General features: G+C 33.3%; 1 protein-coding gene across 1 annotated transcript; it reads left to right on the top strand.

Moving 5' to 3' along the window:
* Positions 1 to 20,793, top strand: LOC127720801 (carbohydrate sulfotransferase 9-like). The gene is made up of 7 exons (XM_052227551.1): positions 1 to 76; positions 3,329 to 3,357; positions 4,409 to 4,523; positions 8,241 to 8,344; positions 10,333 to 10,937; positions 14,841 to 14,962; positions 20,591 to 20,793. Exons 3-7 carry the CDS (start codon positions 4,442 to 4,444, stop codon positions 20,791 to 20,793), a joined length of 1,116 nt encoding a protein of 371 aa, XP_052083511.1. The 5' UTR covers positions 1 to 76; positions 3,329 to 3,357; positions 4,409 to 4,441.
* The last annotated feature ends 1,096 nt before the right edge of the window (positions 20,794 to 21,889 follow it).

Raw genomic sequence — 21,889 nt, 5'->3', positions numbered from 1 at the left:
GAAAAACTTTTATTTTTGAATTATATATGATACTGGAATCTGTTTTCCACACGAGTTTCGTAATAGCATTTTACAGGTAAGATCATAATGATATAAGTTAAGCTACTTGTAAGAACACAGTACAGTCTTTCCAATGCGATGTTCCCATTACATTCCAATTTATTTTTTTTTTTTCATTCGCTTGCATTATTGAAGCGTCTAAATTAATTTATTTAAATCATGTTTGATATTTGTAGCAAGCTATAAGCAAAATATAGAATAATCAAAACAACACATTAGGTAATCTAAAGTTAATTATCTTACCGTCTGCCTTTTTCTTACTTCGTCAAAAATCCTTTTCTCATAATCCAACATTTGATCATCATCATGATTGATAAAATGATGAAAGATAAAGATATCATTTGTACAAGTAATTTATGACTAGCTATACATCGATGCTTTTATAGATATAAGAAGATGTGGTATGAGTGCCAATGAGACAACTCTCCATCCAGGTCAAAATTTATATATAAAACCATTATAGGTGAAAGTACGGTCTTCAACACGGAGCTTTTGTATTTATTTATACTTTGGTTTTCCTTTTGCTTAAATATAAAAATAAGGAGATATGGTATGATTGTCAATGAGACAACTATCCAACAAAGTTCAAATGAAGTGGATGTTCGTAAATTATAGGCAACCGTACGACCTTCAACTATGAGAAAAACCCATACCGCATAGTTGTCTATAAAAGGCCCCGACTTGAAAAATATGAAACAATTCAATTGAAAAAACTAACGGCCTAATTTATCACAAAACAATTTACGAAAAACAAATCTGACAGACGTTAACCAACGACAACCACTGAACTACATGCTCCTGACATGGGATATGGCGGGGTTATACATGTGAGCTCTCAACCCACCCCCTAACCTGGGACATTGGTGTTACAGCACAACATAAAAAGAAACTATAAAAATCAGTTGAAAAGGGCTTAACTCATCAAATCGATACAAAGCAGAAAACATTTAACAAAACACAGACCGGACGTGGCAGGGTATTTGTACATCCCTCACAACAAAAAAGACACAAAGGACAGATCTGAGAGTACTCGCAGTTGCTGACAGCTAGTTCAAAGCCTAGTTAGTCTTATTGTAGTATTTTTGCCTTGAGTGTCGCCTAGGAAGTTTGATGTTACTTTTTGCGCCTTGCGAGTCACTTTTTTTCCTCACTTAGATAGTCTTATGGTAGTGTTTTCGACTTTATTGTCGCCTAGATAGTCTCAAGTACTGTTTTCGCTTTTTGTGTCGCCTAGGTAGTCTCATGGTAGTGTTGTAGCCTTGAGTGTCGCAAAGTTAATTTCCATTTTCCATGGATAAAGTATTGTGTTAGTCCAAATAATTATGACGTCGTCACAGCATTTATTTAAAATAGCCTTTCAATACCGTCATAGTCATGATAATTGTTTGGACTACTATTGTGAAAATAATTGTATGAATTTCAAGATTATATATTCGTTACAAAAATACGTCCCTGTTTGTGATGTCCTGTGCTGTCGTTAATGGAAGATGTTCGTTGTTATTCTGCGGTTTACATGTTGTAACGACTATTATATTATTTATTTGTGCGTTTCTCTGTGCTGAGTATTCTTGCGTTTGTTTGTGCTGTATTTCTGTCACGTAGGTAGTGTTGTCATTTAGCGATATTTTTTAACATTGCCATATAAGCGGGAGGTTTGGCTAACCATAAAACCAGGTTCAACACCCCATTTTTTCTTAAAATGGCCTGTACCAAGTCAGGAATATGGCAGTTGTTATCAAATAGTTCGTTTCTATGTATGTTGGCATTTGATTTTGTTGCAAACCAGTGTTTCTGTTGTTCCGTTGTTTTCCTCTTATAGTTGATGTGTTTTCCTCGATTTTAGTTTGTAACCCGGATTTGTTTTCTCTCAATCGATTTATGACTTTTGAACAGCGGTATACTACTGTTGTCTTTATAGGTTAGTCTTTTAACCTTAAGTGTCTCCTAGGTAGTCCTATGGTAGTGTGTTTGCCTTGTGTGTCGTCTAAGTAGTCTCATAGCAGTGTGTGTTTTCGCCTTGAGTATAGCATAGGAAGTCTCATGGTAGTGTTATTGCAATGAGTGTCGCCATGGTAGTGTTTCGCCTTTAGTGTGGCCTAGGTAGTCTCATGAAAGTGTTTTCGCTTTGATTGTCGCTTAGGTTGTCTCATGGTAGTTTTTCGCCTTGAGTGTCGCCTAGGTTTTCTTAGGACTGTGTTTTGCCTTCAGTGTCGCCTTCATTAGATCCATGGTAGTTTTTTTTTACCTTGAATGTCGCCTAGTTAGTCCTATGGTAGTGTTTTTGCATTGTGCGTCGTCTAGGTAGTCTCATAGTAGTGTTTTGCCTTGAGTATAGCATAGGAAGTCTCATGATAGTGGTTTTGCAATGAGTGTTCACTAAGTAGTCCCATGGATGTGTTTTCGACTTAAGTGTAGTAAAAGTTGTTAGCTCATTTTCATGCTTTGTCACTAGAAATGAATAATAAGCAACATAGACCCGTCTTTGTCTTAACTTACGTCCTCTAGACGCGGTAGAATATGCTCCTGAATAAATAATACTTTTCGGGCTGCTGATGGCCTGAAAACGAAAATTATCGGTGTTCCCACTGTCTGTATCACTCTGCTCAGCTCTTCATAAAATTGTATATTACGGCTTTGTGACGTCAAGTACGTTAACCCGGCCTAAATAACTTTGACCCGAACCTATCAGTGACGTCAAAATGAATAAACCAACGTTGATAAGTTTGACCCGAAATTATCAAGTCATCTTCCGGTTAGCTGGTGAAACAAAGAAAAAAAAATAGTTTCTTTCGTGCAAAATACACAAATATAATCCGATAAATCGTTTACAGATTTTTCATAATATCTATATTAAAAATGTCAGCTTCTGACTCAATATGAATCCTTTTTGAACTCGTTCGTTGCGTTCACTTGACAAAAAAAATCATATTGTGACGACTCGCAGCTGATATCTTACAATATCAACATGATAATTTACAATATCAACATGCAGACAACCTGATAATCAGTATTTAGATTGTGATATCATTTGTGAGAATTATAATTCGTAAAGTTGAATCAAGTCATGATTTTGCCCGTATATCTTTCGTACGGATCATCGATTCATTCAGAACTGCAAGTTCGCCCATTGTAAACAGTTCAGCTCTTAATAAAACCTTTTAAGTAGCGTCTCTGTTATTAGAAATTATCATGGAAATCTTGACCGGAAACGCAGACTCTGGAATAACGCATAATCACATATACTTGACTAGCCATTTCTCTCTTTCAGGAAATGTAATTCAAACTTGTGGTAATGAAGTAAGTATAAAACTTGTCCCAATGTCCCAGCTGGTTTTTGAAGAATAAACTCAACTTTACCGAACCATTGGTTATTTGCATCTCAATGAAAATTATCCTTTTTTTTAAACAAATTACCTGAAACTGAACAGGCAACTCGTTGAATTTTGTTTCAAAGTTTCAGTCTTTTTACGAAATGACTAGGTATTTTTAGTCCTTTGTTCATAGAATGCATATCAAGGTTAGGGATTTCATAAATTGCCTGAAATTCGTTCATTTTACAAAATGCCTTAATTTAGAAAATGCCTCTAAAATATATATATATATATATATATATATATATATATATATATATATATATATATAGTTTTTTTCACAATGATATTGTACCTCCATACGTCTGGAAATGTCATGGCGGGTCACATATAGGAAATGAATACTCCCGAAGCAGGTACTGCAAGAATATTGCAACATAAAAACGAAAAACTAATCTCACCGTAAAGCTATGTTTGTGTTTAATGTACTATCTTCAGTATCGAGTCAAGGCTTTTGATAGACAGTTTTTTTGTGGTCCATTTACTCATTTAGCCTTAATAGATATGAAACTTAACATCTATAAAATGTATAATCTGTTGCTATGTTTCTGACAACTTTTAATTAGACGAACCTCCTGAAAAATCTAAATTTATTCTGTTCTTGTGTTAGCTCGCATTTTCCTAGTACGATAATAGTTATTTTTCCTTTTAATCATATCAATCATCCATTAGTAATGTATAGAGTTATAATTTCATTACAAATGTATTTTGTATTTTTATTGAAAATAAGTTACGATTAGACTTTCATTTACTGTGCATCTGTTTCATTCTATTTGCCAATTAGTTCATCAGAAACTATTATTTGACTAAATATGTGTATTTGAAGGAGTCTGAACATGTTGGCAAGTATGTGTTTTTGCTTATCTTGTTTTCAATATCACATTTAAAATATTGATAATATAGATACAGATTTTTTTTTAAATTGAATTGGTTTATATCTCATGTCGAAGTTAAATAAGGACCTTCTTGTATTGCAGATAAGAAAAGAACCCAGTTTGATTGTAAATGGTATGATGGCTCGACGCTCTTTCTTAATGATCATAACTTGGTGTGGTATTTTCACCACGTTGAATCTACTGCTCATGTTTAAGGGTAAATAATATTTGGATGATTCATGAAGATTTCACCCTTTTGATTGCTAGACAAAAATCTCGTGGCATAATAAATTATTTCTCAATAAAACACAACACCCCTTAATTATCATAATCATAATTTGATTTCCCATGAGGAAATAAGTTTTTCCTCAAATGGAATTTGTAAAGGGTCATAACTCCTCCAACAGTGGTGCTAAGCCCAAAATCTTTGAAGGCAAATCTCAGGGAGCAAATACCATGTTAGTAAATAACTTCATTTTTCTGTAACTATGAAAATTAATGTGTCAACTTTTGCACGCATTGGAATCGCAAACTGTTCCCGAACAGTGTTTGTAGTTTTTTGTTTTGGACGTTAAGTCACTTTTTGTGTTGTTCGTGGTTTTACCAGTTGTATGATTTTGCTGATACCGATTCAATCCTTCCTTATAGGTATTTTATTTTCTAATGAAACAACTGCGGTGACATTAACCTGCTCATTTACAATCGTTTCTTTTTGTAGGAGTAATGGCTAGTCAATAGAAAGGCATATCCTTTGTAATTAAGTGCGAGGTACTTTGCAATATTTGTCATGTTACTTTCTTCTAAGGCAAAATAAGATTATAAGTCATATTTGATTAGTCACAATCGAGGACGAAACTTAGAGGACATAATTATGGTTACGCTCCGATGATCATATCCGTTGTCATCTGCGAAACATATTTTCAATAACGGTCAAACAAATCATGATGGTGTAAAACGTCTGAAGGAATCACACTTCAATTTTACCTTTTGAAGCCCTTGGTGCAATAGCTTCATTGTAATCAGTAAGTAACATTCTATCAATGGAATCCGGATAGGGAGAGCCCTGGAATATCGTATCAACTATGAGATATATACTCCATATGCAGGCACTGCTTGAATTTGCTACATCGCCTGATTTATACAAATAAAGGAACGGCAAGCAGAGGGTCCCAATAGGCATGCCAATTATCTGTTGAAAAACGTCCTCCAAACTTAACAAATAAGTCGTCAATAAACTTTTTTTATTTGAATCAGCATGTTTGGTTTACATAGAAGATCTGTCCCTTCCTTAAACAAGATATGTGTATCTACGTTGACCATCTGAATTATGAAACAAAGATTGACAAATTCTTCAGTTTAGAATGAGGAATACTTTTAGAAAGAGTAGAGAGGTCAAATGTTTTTAAACTATTGCATGAGGAGAGGGACTTAGATTGTAAGTGCTCTTCCAAAAGAACATAAAACCAAACATTTGACTTAACTATATCTATTGGTTAACGGTGTAAGACATCGTGTTAAGGAGTGGGTATTTGACTTAACTATATCTATTGGTTATCGGTGTAAGATATCGTGCTAAGGAGTGGGTATTTGACTAAACTATATCTATTGGTTATCGGTGTAAGATATCGTGTTAAGGAGTGGGTATTTGCGAAGAATACCAATTGTGACAAGATATTTCCTTCATCTATAAAGCTTGAAGACTAGGAAATTCAACCGTATCTCGACTGGTTATTTTGTAAATACCCCTCCTGTACATGAAATGCGGCAACTACACTAAATAAAAGTTATTTCGAAACCATGATTGTAGAATTGTGTTAAAATATCTGTTAGCCCATGTTATTTGAAATATATATATCCAATTTTGTCTTTCTTTTATAACTGTTTGAAGAAATTGCATATCGAAAATATTGTCACACTGATATTTTATTTCTTATAGCTGATGCAATTGACCGCAATCTACCTATTTTGAACAATCGATTTTCAAACACACACGTCTACTCATTGTCACGGGAAATTTCAATAAAGACTTTTCATTTTGTAAATATATCGATTTTAATTAAAAAATGAAAGGAATGCTTTTACTAACTAAAGATGATTATAAGTTGAAAGATGTTAAAGGAATGCTTTTACTAAGATGATTATCAGTTGAAAGATGTTAACAATAATAAATATTTTTTCTGTATATAGTTTGTGCTGGGTATAGGTCACGAGCATTTCATCCTGAACTATTTATGAAATTGCTGTATGAAATCTTCTATGAAGTGTAGAATGGCATGATTTCTTATTAACCGACTAATTCATTTTCGTATTTTTGAGAATTTAAGTAACACATGTAGATTTATGACAATGTATTTGACTTTTTATATATTTAACTCGCATTTTCGAAAGATTTAAGTTTAGAACAACTGTTGACTGAAGTAGAGAGATATGGTCATCGTGACTACACAACACAATAGGTGCCACATGTGGAGTAGGATCTGATTTACCCTTCCGCAGCACCTGAGATCACCCTTGGTTTTTAGTGGGGTTCATGTTGCTCAGTCTTTAGTTTTCTATGTTGTATTTTGTGTACTGTTGTTTGTCTTTGCGTCTTTTTTTTTTTGTCATGGCGTTGTCAGTTTATTTTCGACTTATGAGTTTGAATGTCCCTTGGGTACCTTTCGCCTCTCTTTTATTAATCCCGATTATTTCACCTTCTAATAGATGTATTTCTACTTTAAAATTATTTATCCTTCATACGGTTGCATTCAAATATTTGGCGTGTAAGAAATTTTGGTGTGGTCTTAGAAAAAACTGAATTATATAGACCGTGTTGTATTACAGTTTTACCTTATAGACTACTCTTCCACATAATCTGATCTGAAACATGATCTCACGTAATAAAAAATAATTTAGTAAACTTATTGATTTGCCTCTTCATAATTCATATAGTGTAATAATCAACTGTCTATTTTTATTTTCAAATGTATCATTTTGTCTGGACACGAGCAGACATGATTAAAGCTATGAATTTCTTGGGTGACAATATTTGTTTTCCTTATGGCAAGATTTTATGTCGTCATAAAAAAAAAGTCTTCAAAGATATCAAGCTTATAAGTATGAAGGCCGGCCGCGCGTTTCGTCTACAAAAGACTCATCAGTGAAACTCGATTCAAATGTTCGCAATTCTTATGAGTACTTACTGCACGCTTCTAGTTGCAGATCTATCTTTTTCTGTCATGGGAAGACTCCAGAAAGAGGAAATTAAAAATTCTAACGAAGTAGTAGACAGTAGCTATCTTAGCTAGCTTCCTAAAATAGCGAATAGCGATTACACGTTGAATCTGTGGTCTCAAGTTCGAAGGTGTCATTTTATTGGTAGCTGCACTGTGCCGATTTATATTGTGTGTTTTAATTTTACGACTTATATACGTTAAACTTATTTCCTTCATGTAGGTAGAATGTCATGCTCTCTCCATGTTAAAGAACCCTTTTGAAAAATGCTTAGTTGGTACGCTGCAAGGAAAAATCGTACATTGTCTAATTTACATTTACAAGTATGCACAGTACATACTTATCAGATTGATTTTTAATTTGTCATAGTACCGAATGTGCATGAAATAATTGACATTGAACGTAAATAAAGCAAATCGACCAATCAGTGTATCAATCTATTATATTAGCTAATCCCATTTACCAGTGAGAGGTTTATGTAGCTATAAAACCAGGTTTAATCCACCATTCTCTGTATTACTGTACCGTTGTTTCCCATTCGTTTGGTGTGTTTGAGCTTTTGATTTTGCCATTTGACCGTTAACTTTCCATTTTGAATTTTCCTTGGAGTTCGGTATTTTTGTTATTTTACTCTTTTCACGTGAGATATATTGATTCCTTTAATTTGCCTATTGTCAGATGTTTATAATTCATTCTTATTTCATTTTTCTCCTTCATTCAGATATAAAAACCACGAGGGAGTATATGATGCTTTACCTCAGTAATATCAAGATCACTACAAACAACTTTTCTTACGTAATGAGATATGAAGATCATAAAAAAAAGGTGAGAAGCATATGATCTACATGCTGTACAAATGGGGTTTCGTTTTCTTTGGTTAGATTATTCCTTAATGAAATAGAATGAAAAAAGACCTATCTTCCAAAATAGTTTACTCTCTTCCCTTTGAACTTGCCTCTCTACTATGCAATTTTACTGGTTAAATAATATTTTTAGTTTGCATTTATTATGTTTTTGGTCAACATACGCTAGAAAACCAGTTTTTATCTGAAACGGTCAATTTGATCCGACCAACTGTCAAAAGACTGAACAATAAATTATTAAATCATTTTCAGTCTTTCTGTGCATTTTTAGACTTATCCATTGCAATTAATCCAGTACTGTTTAGACAATTCGCTTGCAGTTAATCTGTTAAGGCTATGGTAAGACTGCTCTGTAGCTGTTATTTATCTGTTCACATCAACATCATGCTGAATTGTCAGAAAAGAAAAGCTACTAAACAGTAATGAATTGACTGCAACAGAATCGTCTGAACATTACTGAATTTACCACAAGTGTAAGTTTGCAAATAGACTGAAAGACTGAACATGACGTCATTTAATATGATTAAGACTTAATTCATTTACAAGTGATTATTTTAAAAATGTATTAACGTTAACAAGCTATTAAGTAATTCGACGACGACGGACAAAAAGTCTTGCATGAACTGATATGGCATTAACACACATGTTCCATGCTTTATTATTTATTTTGCTTGTGTTGAAATCTCTCCCTCTCAGTCATGGATTTAACTATTACAAATACAACAAAAAAGATTATAAAAATCCGAAAAAAGATATGTATATCAACTAATAATCCATGAACACAACAGACGACAAAATAAACGAATACACCATTGTTTTACACATCATTCAAACTACTTTTTGTTTGTGTTTTATTCTAAATTCATCTTCTTATTATTTATTATTTATGATTCTTTGAGGTAATAACATGGAAAATTGCTAACTGTCGTTATTCTTCATGTGCGTTAAATTAGTGAAAATAAGTACACGATGTCAAACATTTTGTTTTGTAAAAATAACTTATTATAAAAAGAATATATTAAACAGCTGACTGGACGCGTAGTTTTATCAAATGTTAATCAATATTTGTTACTTAGCATATTTATAATATTTTTTTGAGTAAACCATTTGAAGCAACGTAACTGGCAGCTATGAGGTCGTTTTGAAAAAAATAATTGTCATTATAATTTCGTATGTGTTGTTTTATTTAAAAGTGATATATTGTACCTTTTTGTGTGGAGAGGGCTTTCATAGGCTTGGTCTGTTGCTCAAACCAATTCAATTCATTTAAATAAAATATTGTTTAAATTAAATTGGAAGACAAAATAAGAAGTTATATAACAAATAAACAAACAAATATGTTTTTATAGTTGTGTAGTTGTTTTATACATTAATACAATTTGGAAAGCATGTATTCATTTCTAAAATCGAATTTGTTTATCTGGTAAATAAAGGCAACAGTAGTATACCGCTGTTCGAAACTCATAAATCGATAGAGATAAAAACAAATCCGGGTTACAAACTAAAACTGAGGGAAACGCATCAAATATAAGAGGAGAACAACGACACAACAAAAACACAACATTAATATGCAACTATGCCTTATTTCACTTTAAATAATAACCAAATCAATTCTTAACGAGAAAAAATATCAAGAACCAAACAACAATATTGAACATGCAAAAAGTAAATTAACAAAAATACCGACCTCCAAGGGAAATTCAAACCGGAAAGTCCCTTATCAAATGGCAAAATCAAAAGCTCAAACACATCAAACGAATGGAACCTGTCTTTAGAAGCTAAGGATAACAAAATTTAAACGATAATAAATGATGTTATTCACAACAGGGGAGTCCTTAATTAATATGCTTCCTTAACTGGCTTATGGCCTACACATATTTACAAAAAAGACATTTTCGTACACTACTACAGCTACTACTGCTACTACATTTATTTATTTATATCTTTTAGAACATCCAAAGTACAAAGATTAAAGAGAACTCATTGAAAGATGGTTACCAGTTTCCAAAACATCTATGTTATTCAGAAACATTCAATGAAAGCAAAATGAATGCAGTTTTTAAGGGCAGTATAATGCCAATATACAAGCACCAGCTTGCCTATTGTAGAGTTTATAAGGGAGGATCGACATTTTGGAGACGTCTTCTTCACTGCTTAGACAAAGACTTAAAAGTATCCCCTTTCAGTATAAAACCACAAGACGAAAAGGGAAAATATCGTCGTACTTGTGCAATGAATAGCATGAACTGGACATATAACATGTTAAGAGTAACAAAAAGTTTCATGTTCGCCAGAAATCCTTATTCCCGGATTTTGTCAGCGTATATCGATAAATTGTATTCACCTAATCCGTATTTTTGGAAAACGCTTGGTGTCGTCGTTATGAAAACAATTCGTAATAAAACCTCGTGTGGAAGTGATGTTACGTTTAGAAGTCTGGTAGAGTACATCATTCAAACACCAATAGAAAATTTGGACGATCATTTTATTCCCATAAGTTCTATATGTAGACCATGCAATGTCCAATATCATTATATTGGCAAAATGGAAACTTTTCTCAATGATACTATGAATATTTTTGATAAATTTGGAATAAACTCAACGCCTTACATAACACATAATTTTAGCGAACATTATAAATTTGATGCCATATATGATACTGTACAAGCTGTAATTGCTTTTCGACAACAGTCTGATAGATGCATGAGTCGGTATACTGGATTGAAACGAATTTGGAGGAAGCTACAGACAAGGGGCATAATTTCGGAGAATTATTCGTTCCCCTTAAATGAAAAAGAGTCTCAATACATATCATTATCAAAATTACTTACAATTATTTTGAAAACACACAAAATATCAAACAAGGAGGATCTGTTGATACAAAGACAGAAAATGTTTATTCAAGCGTATAATAATATTCCTATTGATTCGATGTACAAACTACAGAATGTGTATAAAAATGACTTCAAATTGTTTGGATATGAACCTTTTCCAGATTCGTTATTTGGACAACGTTCCAACAAAATGACTGATATTTTTCTGCCATAAAGTCAAAGGTAGTGTGTTTAAATCATTTAAAAACGGGACAAAAGCAAATTAATGATCATTTGCACATTTACATATGAATGCAGACTCAAAGCAAATACTTAATTTGATGAAATACTGCAATCAATGATCTTTAAATGTTAATAGTTTGCATTAAAGTTAATGTTAAAGTTTAATTAGATTCATTTATTTATTACATTAAGTTAAAAGAAATAAAACCTCTAAGTTGTAGCCCTTTTGTTTTCGTAGTTCAATTTTGCAATTTTAAGCATTCATAGCTATACATTTTGTCTTAAGTTGAAATATAGTCACTGCATGTCAAAACTATATCATGTCCTGGCTGGTGCTGAAAAATTTAACATACCTTTACCTGCATATTAGATACGAGGCAGTTTGGTAGTACAAAAGCAGTACTTCTGATCTGAGCAACATGGACAAATACCCCCTCTTATTTTAATTTCATATGTTTTCTTTATAATCCAAACCGAGCTTTCAACTAGGGTTCTATAGTGATCAAAGTGCTTTCGCTTTTATTTGATACCGACCTTCCCAAATTATTTTACTTAAAGTTAAAGCGATGCGTAGGAACTATTTTGTTTAAAATTAGTACTACTAACAATTAAGATATATTTTTAACACACTTAATTGCAACATCAACTGTATTAAAGTTAATTCTATAGCTCTAATGACAAACTGTAAATTAGATTAAAAGTCAGAATGTGTTTATATCTGTCATGAAAAAAAGAACATTTCAGTTTGCAAGTTTGATATCATAGCACCTGCATATCCATTTATTTCACTATCTAACAGAAAATGATTTATTTCTTAAATTTGTTTAAGAGGTACGAATTGAGTAGTCCAAATGTTTGTAGATTGGAACAAATGATAGTGTAAAGATATAAACCGTATAATATTTTCCTGAACAAAAAGTATTGATATATTCCTTTCTCGTTGTTCATACTTTCAATAAAAAAATGAATACTAAAAGAATTGATTAAAAATAAAATGACTAACACAATACATGACATCACAGACCCCTACCGCCAAAAAAGCCATGTTCTTCTAAACTATGGTCTTGATCATTCAATTTTGTAATCATAAAATCAAAATCAGCAGTTTATATCAATCTTAAAAGAACATCAACAAAGACCTTTTTGATAACATTTGATTCATTGAGGCTCAATACATGCAAAAGATTATAAGCAATGGTACGTTGTGTAGACACAAAAATTCCCTGATTGCAGTTTTACACTCATTTTGTAAAAAAGCGCGATATTTTCAATCCCTTGTATAAAACTTGAGCTATTTTAGTTATTGTTTTTGAGATTTTTATACGTTTATTCTATTTTACATTGTATAAACCAGGAAGAGTATTTTTTTCCTCTCGTATAAATGGTATAGTAAGAAAAATCAATAACAAAGAAGTGATATAACACAGGACAAGAACAAAAGAATTGGAACTCGATTTATATGCAATTAAAAAAGTCCCAGATCGAACCCAGCATTAGTTCGAAAAGTATGATATAAGCAAAATATTAAACAAGTAATAGTACTGTGCTCGTATACATTGACAAACGTCTGCAGCAGTGAGTAATTTTAAAACTTTTGTATCTTTCTGCCACTTTTCATGAAATCTTTCAGAGCAAACTTACAGTTTTTAGATTAAGGTCTATTGTTCGCATATAAAAATACCCTTTTTCGTTTTTCAATACTAAATGAGAGAAGAGGGTTATAATTGAAAGGGAGGTAATATGAATAAGATAATAAAGAAGGTAGAAATACAAAAGAATCCAATTCACTTAGCTAGATATAAATAGCGACTCCAAAGAGCCTGTGTCGCTCACCTAGGTAGGTGTGCATTTTCAACAATGGACAACCCCCAACATTGTAGACAAGAATAGAAATCATGACTAAAATTCCTTTTTGTTGATCTTGTATTGCTGATCATTTTTGCTATAAGAAGTTTCTCTTTATCTAGTATAGTTTTCAAGATAATTTCCAAAGATGAAAAAGTTGGTAAAATTCGTCATTTAAGGACAACTACTCCTGACAGTTATGACGTAAATGGACGACAGGGAGAGGTCAACATTTTTAATATTTCTGTTCCGTCAGATTGTCTCTGTTTCTGAAGCAGTTTTCAAAATAATAAACAAAACTTGCATTTTACCCGTATACTCTAAAAAAGAGAAGTTATATGATTGAAAATAAGATAACTATTCATCAGAGTTCAAATGAAGTTGATACAAGCAACTATAGACTACCGTACGGACATGTATGTATGAAGATATTGATGTTGGCATATCTTAATGGGATATCGAGTTTGATTAAAAGTTCTTAAGCAATTTGTACTTATTAAATGCAATAAATCATGATAATTATTAGCAATTAACATGTACTTCCGATTCTTTTAAAAAATCTTTGATATTTTAGATAAAATATGCACGAAAAAGGTTACGCCATAAGCTCTATACTGTCAGATACTATAAATCGTTCAAACCAAAAACATTATTGTTTAACAGTAATTCATTTTATACGAAAACATATTGCATTAAAAGCATTAGTAAGAAGTACAAAATTAATGGAGATGTACTTTAGCAGAGTTGTATTCAGTAAACATGTGTATCGTTTATAATGTAAAGTATAAATATTGCGCTTAAGAAAATAAAAATAATATTTTCTCTCTTTTGGTTTCAAGAATCTCTTGCATTTTCTATAATTAAGACTAGCAGTTCCCTTTTGTGTATCAAAACATCTTAAAAAAGTTAAGACTATAGTAAAGGGAAAATTCCTAATTAATTGTATCGATTGACATTTACCAGTCACGTGATTGAACCCAGAAAGTAACTTATAAACAACTGCTTGACACATCACCTGACCATTGGTCAAAACAGGAAGAAGGGTCATAATAAAAAATGTTGTAGACTATTATAAGTGGAAATATTTTAAAATCACTCTACTTTTTCGCCCGAAAGAAAGACTAGGTAGATGCCTGGACAAATAATTGCTTTTTCGACATCACCTTGAAATATTCAGTATCTGTCACTATTTGTGGATAACACGAAACTTATAATTATAAAGACAACTTGAAATGACAGCTATGCGCTTCCCAGTGTAGTGGAACTTTGGGATTGTTTAGCAGGATTGTATTATTACTGTCTGACCGACTACAATCTGCGGATATATTGTTTCTTCAAAGATGATGTTATTGTTTACGGAAATACTTATGAAGAACAATTAAAGCACCTCGTGTTTGAGATGGAGAGGATTAGACAAGTCAACTAGAAGCTAGCGCCAATGAAATGTTCACTCTTGAGGAGACGAGGGAAGTTTTTAGGACACATAGTGTCATATGTAGGAAAGGAGATTGACCCAGAAAAGATAGACATAGTGACTATTTTGTTAACATTAACATCACCAGAGGATGTCAGACGTTTTCTTGGGTTTGTAGGGTACTATAGAAAGAACTTCAACCAGATATTAAGTAGACCACTTACTAATTTGATGCCATCGCCTACAAACAAGAAAGGATGCAAAGGTAAGACAAGAAGTAGATAGCGCGGAAATAGGGACAAGCTCAAGAGACAGCTTTGTCACCTTGAAGCGACTTCTCACATTATCACGTATATTAGGATATGACGACTCAACCTACCATTTGAGCTGCACACTGATTCTTCAGGAATTGGATTAGGATCAGTCCTATTCCAGGAACGCCAGGGTGAGAATCGTATTACAAGCTATGCAAACAATTTAACGGCAGGCAGAGAAAAATAACCCGCCGCATAAGCTTGAATATTTTGGAATTTTTGGGCCATTACAGACATATTTAAAGATTACCTATATGGACAGCTGTTCACAGTATGGACAGACTAAAAAACCACTTCCATATGTCCTGACAACAACAAAACTTAATGTTACAGGCCATCTTTGGTTAGCAGACTTAGTTTTCTACCGTTTCACCATCAGGTACCGTCCCGAAAAAAACAACGCTGATGCAGATAGACTTATCGATTGCATTTAGCAGACGATAGAGCACATATCAACATAACCTCAGTACGTGCCATCTGTACAGCAAATGTATCAATTCCTTTTGCTGAGTGTCTAGCCATCAACCACAACCTTTTATTTTTTTTTAATATTTTATTTGTTTTCGGTAGTCAGGAGTTTACAATACCCTATAATCACCACCTGACTATGGTTGTTGTGGGTAAACATTGAATAATATGCACAAGACTATCCATTTATTTTAAAATTCATACAAGAATATAATTACTAAGAAAAAAGGCTACTCACATTCACATTTTCTCTCACTTCTAACATAAAGTAACTCGAATTGGTATGCATACATGGCAATTCATAAGGTAAAATGTTTAGTAGGCTTTGCCATGTGTAAACAACAAAATATGTCTTTCCAAAATTAGACGTTTCTTTAATCTTATCCTTTTGTAATGTAAATACTCTGTTACCATCAAACTGTTTAAGTTCTGCAGTAATACATTCTGCCAAGTACTGTCTGCATTTGATGAAAATCTCTTTATCCAAGATAACTCAAGATATGTTCAGAAAGACTGCAAATGCACCATATTTAATCCTCCTTGTGAAAAATCTACAGTAAGAGTACTACGCTTGACTCTATCAGTCGGTCCATTCCATATGCAATTAAAAAAACATAGTATTTAGGTCATTTAATTGTAACTGAGGTAAATTCTATAGAGGAGTAATAAACAAATGAACCAGTCTTGGCAGTTCTAGAGTCTTAATAACAGTGATTTTACCTAGTCATGTTAATTTTCTATGTTGCCAGCATTTTCTCCAATACAATTTAAATCAAGAGAAAAGTCTATTCCTAAAAGTTTTATGTGACCATATAAGATTATAATTAGGATATAATATGTGATCAGAATTTTTTCCGTTACCAATCAAAACAGCTCTTGTCTCTGATTTGTTCTTTTTTAATCCAGATAAAATATAAAAAGAATCAAAACAATTGATGCTTTCTTGTAGCGATTTCTCACTACCATATAATGTAAGAAAAGTATCATCTGTATACAGACCTATTAGTGTTTGTTTTCAATTGATAAGGAAACCGTGAATATTGGGGTTGTACTTAAGTCTCAAAGATAATAATTCTACATCAATTTCAAACAAATAAGGTTTGAGCGGGTCCCCTCGTCGGCAATCGCTTTCAAGATTGACATAAATAATAGCTGACCATTGTTGATTTATACAACTTGTATAGAGAGAACTAAACCATCTGCACATCGAAGGACTAAAATTAAACCTTTTTAAAGCTTTAAATAAAAAGATCTAGTCAACATAGTCAAACTTTTCGAAATCCCCAATTTTAATAAGACGCTCATATTGCAGTATTCAAGATATTACATCTTTATAAATCCTTTTCAAGTGTCTGAGATCACCCAGGTTTTTGATAGGGTTCGTGTTGCTCAGTCTTTAGTTTAATGTGTTGTGTTTTGTGTATTGTTGTTTGTCTTTTGGTCTTTTTCTTCTTGTCATGTCTTTGTCAGTTTATTTTCGACGTAGGGGTTGAATGCCTCTTCGGTATCTTCCGCCACTCGTTCACAAAATGTTTTAAAAAAAAATAATGAACAATTGTCATATACATGTGCAAGAGAAATTGTTAAAGCTGCACCTTCTTTTATCGGTTTAGATGCCATATTTGCCTACATAGTTTTAGATCAGGCGGTGCTTCTGCAGCTAAGGTTGGATACTTTGCTGACAATCTTGATAAACGTTTGTCAGTTTCTAGGAAACTTGGCATCTGACATGCTTTCTGTGTACACTCGAGGAAGGTCACCGTACCTGACAGTCTCTATAATGGCGTTTGTCTTTATTTAATACAGAAATAATTTAATTGTCAGTCAAATACTTGAGACATACGTATTTACTTTTCGTGGTTGGTATTAGGGTGTCGTGAGAAAATTGGAACGCAGTGTACATAAATGATTTATTTTCGGTTGAACAGAGTAAATAGAGAAAATAAACATATGTATGTACGGTAGGCGTATGAATCTTCGAGTATAAAAAGTGGGCTAATTCTAATAACAATAGAGTGAGAATTCCTGTTAGTGGTGCGTGCTCGAGAAAAGTTATCGACAAGGGCGGAGATTACCTATCGAGTAAAATGTTTTATCTATAGGAATATTATTCTTCAGTATAACAGTTCGTGCAGTATATGTGTAGTATTCATATTTTAATTATGCGCTTATTTTTTGTAGATTTTACGTTATTTGATTGAAAATGATGCCAATTGTCTTGTTGTGTTTTATAATTAAGTGCATAATAAATGTTGATGATGGTTACCGCACCTGACAGTCTCCAAAAATGTGTTTGTCTCTATTAAATACAGAAATAATTTAATTGTCAGTCAAATAGTCAAATGAGACATACGTATTAACTCTTCGTGTTTGGTATAGGGTGTCATGAGAATTGGTAGACAGAGTATATAAATGATTTATTTTCCATTGAACAGAATAAATTAAGAAAATAAGTGTCCATTTGAAAACCATGTACAACATTCCAGTCACCACACATTAAGATGCTAGTATTATAAAAATAAGAAGATGTGGTATAATTGCCAATGAGACAACTCTCCACCAGAGACCAAATGACACAGAAACAATTATAGGTCACCTTACGGCCTCCAACAATGAGCAAAACCGATACTGCATGTACATGTATATAGGCCCTTGCATAATGTTGATTTCTTTCCGACGCAGCTCGTATCATAAAACACAAAATCATTAACCAATGTCTTCATGAAATATAGAGTTACCTCCCATTAACCAAAATAGCGATTCTCACTTTTATAATTAGAGTTACTTCCCATTTATCAAAAAATAAATTAGTACAAAAAAAAGTTAAGATGATACTTACATACTAGAAAGTTTTTTTTTACTTTCTGGTTTACATTGTCAAAAAAGTTTCAATTTAATTCTTTGTTTACTGTCCGTCAATAAACCATATAAACTACAGTTGTTGAACCAGGCATAATTCAGCATTTCGTTTAGCTAACAGTCCAATATTTCGCTTTGTTATATCGTCAGGAATTTTTATCCTCGTTTTTATTTCTATGTTACGGACCTTTGCTATCACAGGTTTGATATTATTCAGGGATGCGATATATTGCTATGACATCTGATGGTTCTGTCTAAACATTCAAGTCCTTCTCCTTCAATTATAAGAAAAACATCTCGTAAGTTCTCATTTCTCTTTTCTGGAAAATTCACCATTCTTATGTTATGTTTCCTGGAATACTGTTCATTACAGCTTGCAGCTTTAAGTGCATCCAAGAACCTGATGTTGCAATCTGCCATTTTTTTCCTGAAGCTCTTCTATTTGCCTTTCTTTAGTTCTAAGTCTCATTTTATAGTTATTGTTATGTATATTTAGACCATATGTCTCACTTTTCAACCTTCCAGTTCTTTCCCTTAATTTGGTGTTAAATTCCTCAATAATTGACCTCTTAAGCGTAGAGAAAAGATTACTTACAACGGTTGTTACACGATCTTTGGAGCTAATAAAGTTTGAACTGTTTTATTGCCTTATTTGTTCTTAATGTCAATATTGTCCTTATTGTCTTTGGTGTTTATCTTACTGGCTTGATGTGGTGGAATGGGTATGTTTGTACTTTCAATACACTGAATAGTTATCACTCCAAAATGGTATCACTATTAAAAAAGGTTCTACAAACTGTATCTTTCATAAGTTGAAACAATATCAAAATTAAACACAAATCCAGGTTGTATGTCAAAAGTTGAACATTCTGGTATAACTTTTATCTCATGAAAATATTAAAACAAAACCATTTAAAAAATGCCAGAAAAAAGGTTGAGGTAATTCAGCTCACATTTACACAGGTGGCCATTTTAATCTTATCCCAACTTAGCTCAGAATGAAGAGCACAAAGTGTCAAATCAACAATCTTCCAGGGACATCATATCATAGATTGAAAATGAGATCAACAACAGCACAATTTGATAACACAAAGGATAGTGATGGTTGAGAAACAGCAGAAACCTGATCAAGGAGACCCGATATCGAAGAGACAATTAAACCATCTACAGATCATTGATGATATCCTATACATAGTAGTTAACAATACTAGCGAAGATGAAGTAAAGAAACAACTTGTTCTGCCATCAAAGCTCGTCACCATTATTTTCCAGTCGTACCACAACGATATTGGATACCATGAAAAAGAAAGTACTCTCTGACTACTTGGAGAGGAGACTGCTTTTCTTGGCTCGTTATAACGAGAGATGTAGGGAAAAAGCCATCTCACTGTGACAGAGGTTTACGGCGGAAATCCTTTCTTAACCCCTGAGCACCACTTGTAAGTATTGAGACCAGTGCACCTTTATAGCTTGTATGCGTCGATTATTCAATCCTGGAACCATCAAAAGGAAGACAGCAGTATGTCTTGGTTGTTACTGACCATTTTACAAGGTTTGTACAAGGAATATGACAGCAAAAACAACAGCTGAACTCCACTCAAACCAACGAGCATCGTTTGACGCCAAGCTAAATAAGGAGCTATGTACGTACCTTTACAGGAAAGGTAAATTCCCGCACCACCAGTTACCACATACAATAGAATGGACAATGCGAAAAGAAACTGGAAGGCTTTTGTTGGATCATTGGTGTATTGTTACAACAGCACCAGGCACGATTCAACATGCTACTCACCATACTTCTTGATATTTGGGAGAAATCCAAGATTGCCCGTATACATTGCTTTTAATCTAATGAAGAAAGCAAACTATCAGGACTATATCAACATCTATAAAGACAGACTGCGGAATGCACACAAGGCTGCATCAAAGATGTCAAATAAGTTCCAGTTGAAACAGAAAGAAGGCTATGATACCAAAGTTCGTGGTACAACAGTATAGAAGAGAGAGAGAGAGAGAGTACTGGTACGAATCAATGCATTTGATGGAAGACACACGCTCTCCGATAAATGGGTAAAGGATTCATACTTATTTCTGGATCATCCAAACATAGTTATTCCAGAATACACGGTGCAAAAGGAACTCTTGTGGAGAGTTGTCTCATTGGCAATCATACTACATCTTCTTAATTTTATATGGTGGTAAAAGAAACGAAATTTGCACAGAAACACTTAAAAACAAACAAATACCGAAAGCAAGGACAAGAATGCCAACAGCATTACCACCTGTAAGAGCACCTAATAGAAATACTAGTATATTAATCCCAGACTGTAGACAGATCGAATCTTCTGATGAGGAGTCAGTGGAATTGGTGAATATATACCCGATTGTGGGTGATGGCAATGACTCTTCCATTAAAGACTCAGCATCACAGCAAGGAAAACAGACTGAGGTATAAGAGACATATGGTTCGGAATATGACGGAGAAGCCTTTCTCAGATGATGAGAAAAATTCAGATGAGGAACAAAGAAGCCCTTCCAGTAGTAGGAGTGACATTGAACAGCAGAATTCACGCGAAGACATTTTGTCGTGATCGCCTCCGACTATTAGACAGTCCACCAGGGACAGGAGACAACCAGCTTAGAAGCTGACAGGTAGGTATGACAGATCGCATTCAGCCTATCCCTTAGCATTGCCTTCAAACCAGTAAAAGTCTGAAATGGACACTTTTTTTTGTTTTTGATTGTACTGATTTTTACACGATCAATCTGGAGTGGTCGGGACTTTACTCAATATGACTGTAGCCTAAACCATACCAAACAGTCTGAACTTGTACTCGATCCTTATCTTGACCATACTAAAGACATGAGCTTATAAGCGTCCAGTCTGAAACAATCTAAATCCATTCTCGACCTGTACTTGACCGCTTTTTAATGTCTTAACAATACTCAACAAAAGAACTTTAAGGTCTGAACCATACTTGACCTTAGTTTGAACTATACTCGACCAAAATCTGAACCATACTCGACCGATGTCTGAACCATACTCGACCTAAGCCGCCTGAACCATGCTCGACCAAAGTCTGAACCTTCCTTGTTTTGTTTCAAGGTTGTGACTAATTTATGTTTATGAACATAAACGTTTGGTCGTTGAAAGTGTATTTAATAAAACAAGACTCTATTTCTGACGATATGTCTTATGTAAATGAATAGTATTATTTTCACTGACAACAAATCTTCTAACAACTGTATTATGATTTGAATTATCCTAATCTTATACATACGTACTACAGCACTAGAGAGGAAACATGAAAAGTGCTTTTGTTTAGTGTATAGTCATAATCCTTTCATACTTCTTTTTGTTTGTACATTCAGTAATATCTTTTGATCGATAACAATATTACATTGGCGAACCCTGGAGATTAAAATAGGGATAAAAAAAGTATTTGACATCAGTATAAAAGTAGTAAAATGCATTGTAAACACAAATAGTTTATAAGAGACGCACCCCAACCCCAACCCGGAAAATACAATACAAAACAAAAACACACAAA

This window comes from Mytilus californianus, unplaced genomic scaffold, assembly GCF_021869535.1.
Source record: "Mytilus californianus isolate M0D057914Y unplaced genomic scaffold, xbMytCali1.0.p SCAF_11, whole genome shotgun sequence".
Classification (NCBI taxonomy): Eukaryota; Metazoa; Mollusca; class Bivalvia; order Mytilida; family Mytilidae; genus Mytilus; species Mytilus californianus.
This window is presented reverse-complemented; position numbering and strand designations above follow the sequence as displayed.